General features: G+C 40.0%; 1 protein-coding gene and 1 long non-coding RNA gene across 2 annotated transcripts in view; one reads left to right on the top strand and one right to left on the bottom strand.

The window, feature by feature from the left end:
- The window catches only part of lancl2 (LanC lantibiotic synthetase component C-like 2 (bacterial)), a 67,417-nt gene extending 64,565 nt beyond the window's left edge, over positions 1–2,852 (bottom strand). Inside the window, exon 1 of the mRNA XM_072253616.1 lies at positions 1,812–2,852. Within this exon, the coding sequence (XP_072109717.1) occupies positions 1,812–1,976 (165 nt within the window). The 5' untranslated portion in view covers positions 1,977–2,852. The remainder of the gene's footprint in view (positions 1–1,811) is intronic.
- LOC140195392 (uncharacterized) lies at positions 1,691–11,513 on the top strand. Its single transcript, XR_011885458.1, has 3 exons — positions 1,691–2,156; positions 4,276–4,466; positions 10,589–11,513. It is a non-coding gene; the product is annotated as an uncharacterized lncRNA (long non-coding RNA).
- Positions 11,514–13,469: the final 1,956 nt, after the last annotated feature.

Genomic DNA, 13,469 nt, shown 5'->3' with positions numbered 1-13,469 from the left:
CCCTGAACTAATTGAGGCCAATACAATCCTCTTAACCACCCTATCAACTTACGCAACAACTTTGAGGGATCAATGGACATGACCCCAAGATCTCTCTGTTCTTCCACACTCTTAAGTCCTGTCATTAACCCTGTATTCCGCTTTCAAGTTCACCTTCCTAAATAAATCACTTCACACTTTTCCAAACTGAACCCCATCTGCCACTTTTCAGCCCAGTTCTGCATCCTTATTCTTTATATCCTACCAAGCAAGGTCAATTCTTTCTACACCTCTCTTAATTTCTCCACCTCTGTTAGGTCACTCCTTGGCCTACTTTATTCCAGAGAAAACAAATCCAAGCTATCCAACCTCTTCCCTTACCTAAGTCCTCCAATACAGACAACATCCTGGTTAATCTCATGCCTTGAATATTTTAATTAGCATTTGACAATTTAAAATCCATGATGTTGAACTTGGTGCAAAAAGAGGTCACACTGCAGTCTTTCAATAATGACAGGAATAATGATACAGAAACAGAAAATGCTGGAAGCACTCAGCACATCATGTAGCATTCATGGAAGGAGAAATACAGTTAATAATTCAAATCACTGACCCTTCTCAGAATTCGAAAAGTGAGAAGATAAGTTTGTTGCAAATTAATGAGAGCAAGAAAACACAAGCAATATTTGTAACAGAATGCAGGCTAAAATTATTGACTTTAAACACTAACAACTAGACTAGAGAAAGATGAAAAAAAGAAAATGACAGAATAAAAAGCTAAATACCAAAATTACTATTGGAGTCCTAAGGGCTGGAACATGCCCAGATGGAAGATGAGGTAGAGTTCCTCAAGGTTAAACTGGGAATGGAAATACAAGAGACCACAGATAAAACAACTACTCAGTATAAATCTGGAGCAAGGTAAAACAAACTGTTAGAGGACCTCAGTGGGTCCAGATGCAGGGTCTCAACTCAAAACATCAACCATCCTTCAGTCTCCACAAATGCTGCCTGACCCACTGAGTTCCAACAGTATGATCTTCCTATACATTGGGCATCTCTGGCCAGAGACAGCAAAACCAGAGTGGGGGTGAAATAGAAAAAATAGAGGGGCAGAAAGCGTGGGTCACCCTCACATATGGAGCAATCATCCAATCTGCACGGTTTCTAAAAAGTAGTGGCGACTACTTGTGAGTTCCAAGTACACAAAGATGGAAGTGTTTCATGGGTGATCTTTGAAATATAGAAATAGCTGTTTGGTGGACACTGTAAATACAGTATTCAAAGTTAACTTTACAATTTTGGTCCGCGCCCCATTGCAAAAGCTCCCCATCCTTTCTCTACAACTTAAAAACGTTTCCAGTTCCAAATGATCATGAATGGACCTATCCCAATTGATTCTTTTCTCTTCAAGAATGTTGTTTGATTTGTTGAGCGCTTCCGGCATATTCCGTTTTGCTTCAGTCTGCAATCCAAAACAACTCTCCGAGTAAATGTGATGGTTAACGTAAAAACCTCTCCCCTCACACATCAATTGCAGCGGCCCCACGCGTGCTGTAATATTTCCAGTAATCAGCGGGCAATTTATTTTGCCGACACCTCCTCCCTGTGCAATGACCCAAGCGGGCTCAGGGGAGAAGGGGGAGGGACTACTCAGTATTTTCAGGCAGAAAGCAGCCTGGCCCGGCACAGTCCCTCCCCTCCACTCCACCTTGGCCAAGCTTCATTTTCGCCACCACTTGTACTGTGGGGAAAGGTTCGCTTCAGCCGCGCCCCCCGCCATACTTGCTCACTGTTAGCACCTTCCAATATATTTGTCTTGACTCCATTACCTTCCCATGTGCGTCGAAGCAATCTATCCCTTGCTGCTGTTCGGGCGGTCCCGCTCCCCCGGCCGCGGCGACGTCGCCCCTGTCCGGGTACGGGTTGACGAACGACCTCTCCCCCATCTCCAGCTCCATTTCTGACTTCAGCCGCTTCGACATCGTTTCTCCCATCACACCCCGGGACTACGGAGCTCCGCACGGGACAAACCGGCAGCCCCTCGCCAGCGGATCCAGGCGTTCCTTCCCACCTCCCTCAACAGCCACACACACCCGCACGGCCGCCGGCCGCGGACAGGAGCCCGAACCCGGGACACAGTACCGTGCGCTGTCACACACTTGACAACAATGAAGGTGGGAGGAGGCTCTCCGGCAGCGGTGCGCAGTTTGCCGATCTCGGTTTGCAAGCACACTCGTTATAAGTGCAGCAGTCGCTCCCCCTTTATTCGGTTACTATTGTACCATTCATGAACGCTTCATAAGTATAAGAACTCCATACACATATATACGCTGCAAACAGCCAAGATCGTCACCTCTCGAAATGAGTTTATCTACACAGCAACACCCACTCCTAACATAAATTACACTTCAGGTCACTGAAGAAAATTTCTGTCCACGGTTTTAACCCAAACACACCTAATATCACAAAATTAATCCGGCCCTTAAAATGTACTGCACCGCCGTATGCCCTTCAAGTATGTGCGTAGGCTACTCATATCGTATAAGTGCCGTCGATTCAATACAAGCAATATTCATTGATAAATTACTACACGCTAATAAACTATTTTTTCTCAAAATATACCAGCCTACTCCATCACTAAGCAATTTCGCACAACCATTGCAATAAAGCTATTTTTGATCATGAAATCCATCTGCATGAAAATAGTCCCTTGAATACGATCTTACGATAGTAAACAAAATACACTTATGATTTAGAAACAATTACTGGTCTCTTCAAAACACGATTGTACTAATCTGCTTTTCCTAATGCTGACAAACCCCTCCAGTCTGACTTCTTTCGCGAGAAGCTCGTTCGTCCGTTGCACTGAGCATATAGATCCTTTTATTTCTATTTCATCCCGCACCGGCCACTCTGTACATCACTTTAAAATGATAGGTTGTTCCGTTTTCGAAAACTAATCGAGATATGAGCTTTACGGCAAGAACTTCGACACATCACTTTTATACTGTATTTCGTTTTTCTCCTGCAATAAAGGCGGGAATGTGAAAAGGATTGGGCAGATTTGCAGAGCTATCAAGCTATTCTGATCTTTATAATCTTGTGTAGACTCAGTTGTTGTTGGAGTATTAGACCACTGTGATGAACAAATGGTGCCTTTATAATTTCAGTACAGTGCTCTTGGGTGGATCGAAACATGCATTTTCCCATCTATTTTTTGAACCATTTTTATTTAATCCGGAATACGCAATTTTTGTTATCTGTTTTGCGGGACGAAGCAAAGTTTAATGGGCAATAGGGGTCCTCCGTTGTTTCTTTTAGAAATACAGTAATTTGGAATGGATCGATTCTATGGAAGACGGCATATAATTTTGCGGAACCAATTATTACTGACTTATGAAACTGCCTCTGGCTCGCAAGTTTCAAAAGAGGTGGCTCGAAAATTAAAATTTCCTGGCGATTTCATAAAAAGATTCACGACGATTTTTTTTAGCTTTGATGAAAAATTTGGAAGGCCGTCGTTTTGTTTTGAAACCAAGGAGGTTTAATTGTGGTGTATAAAATTTTGAGGTGTCTGGAGAGAAAAAGGAATGACCAATTTCCCTTGGTTGGGAGGTCAACAGACAGTGAGGCCTAGCTTTAATACGATTGGCAGAACTGTTAGAAGCGAGAAGAGCAAAATTACTGTGTGAAGGAGGTTTGGAGCTCACTGCCTGAAAGGGTGGTGGTGGCAGAACCATTTGCCACATTTATAATATGCCTGGATGTGCAATTAATGAATCTTGACTTGCAGGGCTGTGCACCAACTGTTGGAAGGAAAGTGAGATTAATGTTTTGGCCATCTTGAATATGATGGGCCAAATTGCTTTTCTTCTGTGTCGTAAAGTTTCTTTGATTCTATACTTCTGGGCCCTTCCTGTACAGAGATAAACTGTTGTGCTCTATCTGAACTTAATTAATTTAACACTAATTGTGAAAGTAGAACTTTACAGATATGTATGATCAGTATCTTTTTAGTAACTTATGTAGCCACTTAATTATTGGAGGCATCTAAGTAATTTAAAGCAAAACAATAGATCACATTTTCTGTTAAATCATTTATTGTGAGCCTGATTGCAGGTAGTATGAATGCTTTTATTACTTGTCATAACAAAGACCATTATAATGGTAAACCATAAGGTCAAATTAATTCATTTGGATTCAGTCCCAAGGCAACATTTCAACTTTTGACTGTACTTTCACTCAAGTTAATGCAGATAAATGTAAGTTATTCTTCCTTGTTTTTCTTCTTAGGTAGTCCCTTGGAATTGAGGATGAATTAATTCCATTCCATTTTTGTGTGTTCTTGGGTGGCTAACAGGGCTGGCATAGAAGCCGCAGATACTTTGACAAAATGGGGATTGCTCGTGAAGTAATCCACTCTTCCAGTTATCTGGAAAGAATATGCTCAAAATACTCAGTAGATCAGATAGCATTGATGAAATGTAAGTGATGTGGAACATTAACCCCATTCCTTTATTATGTTATATCAATTATATTTCATTTATTTCAGTGCATTTTGGAGAAAATGTTTCTTGCTGGTTGAATTCTCCATTATTACAGGGTTTGGAAATATTATTTTAGTTCTCTAAGTTCTTAATCAAAGCAAGGATAAATGTATTGTTGCATGATTTTGGGTTCTCCTAACTGGAAACCTTGACCTTATTTTCTTGAGTGATTATCTTTCTGTGTGTGCTGTCAAAAGAAATTAACTGAAACAACAATTTTAATTGTCTCCTGTGTATAAAGATTGCAAACCACTTGTGTAACTGTAATAGGATATGCCTGTTGGATGTCTGGCACAGAATTTTGATCTTAATTACTGATTTTCCAATAATTTTAATTTGCCTAGAGCTCTAATATAAAAACATTAATGTTTTGGCACTGAACAGCGAATTTGAAAAGCTGAAAAGCTAAGGGAATTTTAGCATGTACACTATATGTGACCTACACTCACTCCATTCTGTGTACAATTTGATACAGCAGCTGGTATCAAGCCAAGTCATTTTATTGTCTTATGCACAAGTGCAATGAAAAACTTATTTGCAGAAACATTATAGACACATAGCATTAGAGGCACAATATTCAGAAAAAAATATGAATTATACATAAATTATACAAAATAGTGTAGGAAAGAACACATTAGAATAAAAAACAGTTCATTGTAGTTCAGCTTGGTTCAAGAACCAGCGGTTGAAGGGATGTTATTGTTCTTGAATGTGGTGAAATGGGACTTAAGGCTTCTGTATCTCCTACCCAACGATAGCTGTGAGAAGATGTCCTGGCCTGGATAGTGGGGGTCTTTGTTTGTAGATATTAACTTCTTGAGGTATAAATTTTTTCAGTTTTGGGGAGACGTGTCTGTGATGTATTGAGCTGAGTATAGCTTAGGAACTGTGCCTTCTACACTCTCAGATGCAGCATTTAAGATCCTAGTGTGGTACCTCTAAAGAATGTTCTGGTAGGATTCAGTCCCATTCATCTTTCAGGTGAAGGTAGTCTCCCAGAAAGGTGCCAGCCTCCAAGAGCTCACTTTTGTCTTAGTGACAACAATGAAGTGTTCAATATGATAACGTTACCTACACTGCACATTAAATAACACGTAAAGTATGCTACTGTACAAAACTTGAAACTTACTGATATTTATTCTCAATGTTCATCAAAAGACATCATCATCTAATGGCTATTAGCGAGCATCAGATCAAATGTCATCCATCAAATTCTGTGCAGTTGCCCTGATAAATGCTAGCAGATAATTTAAATTGCATTCAGCCTATTAACAATCCCATGGGCAGCCATTTCTAATGCACAATGGTACAGAGATTAGAGCTACATGTGCAAAATGCTGGAGGAACTCAGCAGGCCAGGCAACATCTATGGAAAAGAGTTCAGTTGACATACTGGGCCGAGACCCTCAGCAGGACTGGAGAAGAAAAGATATTAGAGCTGCGGTCTTGCACCTCCAGCAACCAGGATTCAATACTGTCCTCGAACATTGTCTGTGTACATTTTGTGCCTGGGTTTTCTCAGGGTGCTCCAGTCTCCTCCCACGTACTAGAGACGTGTATTGGTAGGCTAATTGGTCATTGTAACTTGTCCTGAGTGAATGGATGAGTAGTGGAACTGGAGCAAGAGGTAGTTGATGGGAACGTGGGGAAATGAAGTTGTAAGTAGCGGTTGATGGTCAGTGCAGACCCTTTTTTGTGCTGCATGACTTTATGATCACAGCATAGACAAATTGGAAGAATGGACAACAAAAAAGTGGCAGATGGAATACGGTGTTGGGAAATGAATGGTAATGCATTTTGGTAAAAGGAACAATAATGCAGACTATTATGTAAATGGGGAGAAAATTCAAACATCAGAGGTGCAAAGGGACTTAGGAGTCCTCGTGCAAGACTCCCAGAAGGTTAATTCACAGGTTGAGTCTGTGGTAAAGGCAAATACAATGCTGGCATTTATTTTAAGGGGAATAGAACATAAAAACAAGGAGATAATGCTGAAGATTTATAAGACACTAGTTAGGCTGTACTTGGAGTATTGTCAACAGTTTTGGGCACCTTATCTCAGAAACGATGTATTGTCAACAGAGAGAGTCTAGAGGAGGTTTCACAAAGATGATTCTGGGAATGAAGGGGTTAACATATGAGGAGTGTCTGGCAGCTTTGGGCCTGTAATCACTGGAATTTAGACGAATGTGTGGGGATCTCATTGAAACCTACTGAATGTTGAGGTGACTAGATAAGGTGGATGTGGAGATGATGTTTCCTTTGATGGGGATATCCAGAACTAGAGGGTATGGCCTTAAAATTGAGACACAATCATTTAGAACAGAAGTAAGGAGAACATTTTTTAGCCAATGAGTGGTGAATCTGTGGAATGCTATGCCTCAGACTGTGGTGGAGGCCAAGTCTGTGGGTATCTTCAAAGCGGAAGTTGATAGATTCCTGATCCCTGGTCAGGCCATCAAATGATATGGTCAGACGGCAGGTGTATGGGGTTGAATGGGATCCAAGATCAGCCATGATGAAATGGTGGAGTGGACTCTTTCCACAGATGCTACCTGACCGCTGAGGATTACAGCATCTTTGTTTTTTTAATTTCATTCTTAGATTTGTCTGGTACTGTTCCTAGGGTACTCCTCTACACCCCTCATTGAATCACTGAAGGTTCTCTGGCTTGATGATCATGATAGTATGAAATAGATTCAGAATGATTAGGTTTTAAAATGTGGTGGAATACAATCCTTCTGCTTCTGATGCATTTCATGTGAAGTTGCGAGATCTGTTGTGAGCCTATTCAATTTAGTATATTGGTAGTGTCTTTGGTGTGAAAATGAGATTTTTGTTTCTGCAAGGACTGTGCAGTGGTCATTCCTGTAATGTGCAGCGTCATCTTCAAATGATAGGTTGGTGAGCTCAGGACTGAATAGATTTTTCTTGTCATGTTGGTTCACAAGGATTACTTTAATCAGGAATGAAGACTTCATTTTATTGCTCAAGTAAGCACCATTTTCAGACTTAGTACTTCTGATGTCCAAAGGGCAAAACAATATTTCCAAATAATCAAACTGGACCTGAAGCTCAGTGCCAAGGAATGAAAGTTAAAGTGAGTCTGCATCAATACGTTATAACATGCAGGAATATTGCTGTGTCATTGCTGGTTGTTCTAAGTTAACTGATTCTGGTACATAGTATTGCATGGAACACTGCATTAAAATTACTGCAGTATGCACAGAAAATATGACTTTCTTAAGTACATTAGTGATCTAATTAATCTCCGATAAACTCTAAAGAGGCTTTTTAGATTATGGGATGCCTTTGTCCAGGTACCTTAAAGTATGACACATAACTTGACTGACATGAACAGTTTAACAATCTTTGACTCTCCCAGCTATACTATTGACTTAACAAATTTCAACAAATGTGGTTTGAAATCCTTCAACAATTTTAGTTGAATGTTCCCAGTGGTGTCCAAGACAAAATGTAATTAAGCATTTAAATAATTCGGACATGGTTGACACTATGTAATGCTGCAACTGAAGAAGATAAAAGACCTGATTTGAACTATTAATTCTTTTAATTAATCGTTTTTGACACACTATATCTTGCTCAAGATTTCAAAAGTAGTGTTACTGTTTTATTATGCAAGGGAACAGTAAATTTGACTTGCAACTGAATATCCAATAAAATTCATTTGTTATGTCCGTAATAATAGTCAACATAATGTGATTTTCTTTTTACAGAATAAGAACGATGCAAAAGAACATATTTTAAAAGAAAAGCCTTGTTTTTCTGGTATTATAATTTATCACAGACATTTGGACATGAGTGTAAAGGTCAACTGAACTGCAGTATGCTGATTGCACTTAAAGTTTTGCTGTCTTCTTGTTATTATAATTATTCATTGCTCATCTGGGGCTAGACAATTACAGATTGTGTAAATTTTACTTAAAGAGGAATAACTAACTATGGAAAAATATTGTGATTTGTAGCATAAATCAGCAGTTAGTGAAGCCTAGGTTAATCAAGGGCTGTCAATGTGAATTTGTTAAGAGAATGTTGTGTAAATTTTTTTGAGCAAGTAAGGAATGTTTTTGAGAGTGTGGTTCAACCCTGGGAAAGAGATATCACTACTTACTCTTATAAATTTCTATCAGTTCTCCCCCCTGCCTCTGCCACACCAGAAAAAAAAACCCAAGCCTGTCCAACGTCTTCCCATAGCATATGCCCTCTAATTCAGGCAGCAAGCTGGTAAACCACTTCTGCATCCTCTTCAAAGCTTCCGCATCCTTCCTTCAATGGAGTGACTAGAATTGAATGCAATACTCCTGATGTGGCCTAACCAGATTTTTATAAAGCTGCAATATAATCTCCTGATGTTTGAACTCAGTGCCTCAACTAATAAAGACAAGTAAGCTGTATGCCTTCTTTACCACCATATCAACCTGTGCAGCCACTTTCAATGACCTATGGACTTGGACCCCAATATCCCCCTGTACATCAACACTGTTAAAAGTCCTGTCATTAACCATGTACTTCTCAATTGCTTTTGATTTCCTGAAGTGCAACACCTTATATTTGTCTGGATTAAACTCCATCTGTCATCTCTCCACCCCTATCTGCAACCAATCTATACCTGCTGTATCCTCCACTATGCATAATATCACCAATCTTTGCAAATTTACTAACCCACCCATCTACATTTTCATCCATGCCATTTTTATATATCATAAACAGCAGAGGTCTCACTACGGATCCTTGCAGAACACCACTATCATGAACCTCCAGCCTGGATAGGTTCCATCAACCTACCAGAGCGACGGGTCTTCAGCAGATGTTATCCCATTGGCTCTTCACACAACCCTGGAACATCTGGACAACAAAGATGCATACATCAGGATGCTCTTTATTGATTACAGCTCGGCATTTAATACCACTGTCCCTTCAAAACTAATCAGTAAACTCCAAGACCTGGGCCTCAATACCCCCTTGTGCAGTTGGATCCTGAATTTCCTCACTTGCAGACCCCAGTCAGTTTGGATTGGTAAAACCATCTCCTCAACAATCTCCATCAGCACAGGAGCACCATAAGGCTATGGTCTCCCCCTGCTCTACTCGCTTTACACCTATGACTGTGTGACTAAGTACAGCTCCAACACCATTTACAAATGTGCTGAAGAAACCACTGTTGTGGGCTGTATCAAAAGTGGTGATGAATCAGCATACAGGAGGGAGATTGACAATTTGGCTGAGTGGTGTCATAACAACAACCTCTCACTAAATGCTAATAGGACCAAGGAACTGATTGTAGACTTCAGGAGAGGGAAACCAGGGGTCCACGAGCCAGTAATCATCAGAGAGTCAGAGATGGAGATAGTCAGTAACTTTAAATTTCTGAGTGTCACTATCTCAGAGGACCTGTCCTGGATCCATCATATAAATATTATTGTGTAGAAAGCACAACAGTGCCTCTACTTCCTCAGGAGTCTGCGTAGGTTCGGCATGTCATCAAAAACCTTGCAAACTTTTATAGATGTATGATGTAAAGTGTGCTGACTGGCGGTGGCCTGGTATGGGAACACCAATGCCCTTGAGCAGAAAATCCTACAAAAGGTAGTGAATTCGGCCCAGTACTTGACAGATAAAACCCTCCCGACCATTCAGCATATCTACATGAAATGTTGCTGTAGAAAAGCAGCATCAAACATCAAAGATCCTTACCACCCAGGCCATGCTCTTTTCTCTCTGCTGCCATCAGGTAGAAGGTACAGGTGCCTCAGGACTTGCACCACCTGGTTCAAGAATAGTTACTGCCCCTGAACCATCAGGCTCTTGAACAAAAAGGGATAACTACACTCTTTTATATTGTTATTTCATGCTCGTTATTTATTGCTATTTATGAATTTAGACTTGCATTTGCACAGTTTGTTTACAGTTAGTAGTTCCTGATGTTTACAGTCGACAGTTATTGTTCTATAGATTAGCTAAATATGCCCGCAGAAAAAGAATCCCAGGATTGTATGTGGTGATGTATGTACTCTGATAATAATTTTTTTACTTTACAGTACTATCTGTCTTCTATGGTTAAACCAATTCTGAATTAAAAGAGCCAAGTCTTCATGGATCCTGTGCATATTAATCTTCTGGGTAAGACTATCATGAGGGAATTGTTAAAAGTCTTACTAAAATCCTTGTGGACAAGTTCTGCCTTCATTGGAAGTGAGTGCCCTTTGCAGTGATTATTACTACCTACGTCCTTGCAGTAAATAACTATTCTGCTTTGTATCACCAAAGTCCACTAGACAATACATCTATTTAAGTGCTTGTTAAATGTCACCACTATATATTTTCCAACACCTTTCATGGTGGTGTGTGCAGAGCACTTAACATTCTCTGCATACGAAGCTTGCCTCATAAATGTGCAAGCTTTTCCTCTCTCATCTTAAATTCATGTCCTCCAGTATTTGACAGTTCTATCCTGGCAAAAAAAAACGAACTCTCTACCCTATCCAGGCCTCATTTAATTTTACACATTTCTCTAAGGCCGCCTTTCAGCCTCGAACACTCCAGGGAAAGCAATTCATCATTGTCCAACATTTCTCCATAGCTCGTACACACCAAACGAAGCAATATCCTGGTAAGCCTCTTCTGCACCTCCTCCTCTTTCTTCCTACAGTGGTGAATAAAACTGCACACAATACTCCAAATGTAGCCTAACAAAAATGTTATTCAGCTACAACATGGCTTCCAGATGCAAGTATGCCATATGCCTTCTTTACAAACCTGTGCACTTGTAATGTCACTGCAGGAGTATTCGAGTGAGCTGATGCACAGCACAGCCATGTAAATACTGCATCGTCATTTCTGGCACAAATCGTTTTTAAAATTGACATGCACTTCTTCATATGGACCATCCAGGCTCCTAACTGTAGAAATATACTGTGTTGTGTGGTGCAACCCTGCTCTATCTTAGAGATGAGTTGCATCTACCTCACAATACCACCACTGACAGCAGTCCTATCTTTGGCAGCACTGATGTTATATAGATAATTTGACTGTGTCACCACCAGCATTACAAAGAAATGCTCAGCAAAACTGTCATTGTAGTGATGTTAGTGTTATTATTACACCAATATATAGTACTAGGAATATACTGAAGCAACATGGAGAAATGCTAAAATACTCCCATCTTGCCTAATGTATTCTCTCCAACTACTCTGTTCACGTACACAGACCTCAGTATACACTTCATATGCTGCATTGCTTTTACTTTTTGAAAGAAAAGATCAGTTCACGTGTACGCATTATTTGTAGATTTACAACTCTATAGGTTACACCTCACTGAACTTCTCAAATGCGGTGATTTTGGCATTGTATCCAGTTCTTATCTTGTGGAAGCTGTTACTTCTTGACAGGACTTAGTAGAGTTTTGTGCCATTTCTTCTACAGCACAGTATCCATTGGATTAACTTCTGGAATGCTCTCGTGATCACATAGTTCTTTGGTATAATGTATAACTTGCCGGATTTATAATTCTGTCTCTTGTTTTCACAATGTGTTCCTCTACAATGCATATTTCAATGCCCTGTTTCTAGATGCCATAGTTCTAAGGTGATGTTAATGTGTAAGCTCTGTCATATTATTTAAAACCTTTGAGACATAATTGTGTTTCTGTCTCAACTGCTTCTTTTCCTCCTTAATCAAAATTTGACTAAGCCAAACACAGTTGTGTCTTTGCCTTTGGTCCATTTATAACCTGTATGGAATGTGGATATTGTATGTAATTTAGCAAGAGGTTTTCTAATCTATGTTTCATTATTACACTTGGGAACTTTTGCTTCTTTGGCAATTTTCAGCGATCTCTGTACTATGCCATTTGATGCTGTTTGATCCTGTGAAACAGATATGTGCTGAATACCATTTTATTTTATAAATCACTCAAATGGAAATTAGTGGCACTGAGCACCATCTCTTCATGAGGTACATTAATCATGTCCCTGACGCAAAAGCGTAATTTTGTGTGGGTGCTTATTCGAATGTCAAGTGGTGCCAAGAATATTGTGAATCACTAAGAGACACGGAGAACTGATAATAATATATTTCCACCTTCTTTATTCCACTGTTTCCAACGACAGGGCATATAGAGTCATAGAAAACTACAGCACAGAAACAGGTCCTTCAGACCATCAAGCCTTTGTGAACTATTTAAACTGCTTAGTCCCATTGACCTGCATCAGGACAATAGCCCTCCATATTCCTCCTATCCATGTACCCATCCACACTTCACTTAAACATTGAAATCGGAATCGCATCCTCCACTTGCACTGGCAGCTTGTTCAACCCTGTCACCACACTCTGAGTGAAGAAACTTCCCCTCATGTTCCTTTTAAACTTTCACCTTACACCCTTAACCCATAATCTCTAGTTGTAGTCTCACCCAACCTCAATGGCAAAAGCTTGCTTACATTTACCCTATCTATATCTCTCATAATTTCATATACCCTGTACCACTTTCAAATCTCCCCTCAATCTTCTATGTTTGAGGGAATAACGTTCTAACCTGTTCAACCTTTCCATATAATTCAGATCCTCCGGTCCCTACAGCATCCTTGTAAATTTTCTCTGCACTCTTTCAAACTTATTTACATCTTACCTGTAGGTATGTGACCAAAACTGCACACAATACTCCAAATTAGGCCTTATCAATGTCTTGTGCAACTTCAATATTGAACCTTCCTGACCAACCTTCTGTGCAAGGCAACCTTGTCAAATGCCTTGCTGAAGTTCATGTAGGTAACATCCTCTGCCTTACTTTCATCAATGTTCCTGGTATTATCCTGAAAAACTCCATAAGATTGGTTGGACACAACCTACCACACACAAAGCCATGCTGATTATCTCTAATCAGTCCTTGTCTATGCAAATATTCATAGATCCGGTCTCCTA

The sequence above is a fragment of the Mobula birostris genome, chromosome 3 (genome assembly GCF_030028105.1).
Source record: "Mobula birostris isolate sMobBir1 chromosome 3, sMobBir1.hap1, whole genome shotgun sequence".
NCBI classification, from domain to species: Eukaryota; Metazoa; Chordata; class Chondrichthyes; order Myliobatiformes; family Myliobatidae; genus Mobula; species Mobula birostris.
This window is presented reverse-complemented; position numbering and strand designations above follow the sequence as displayed.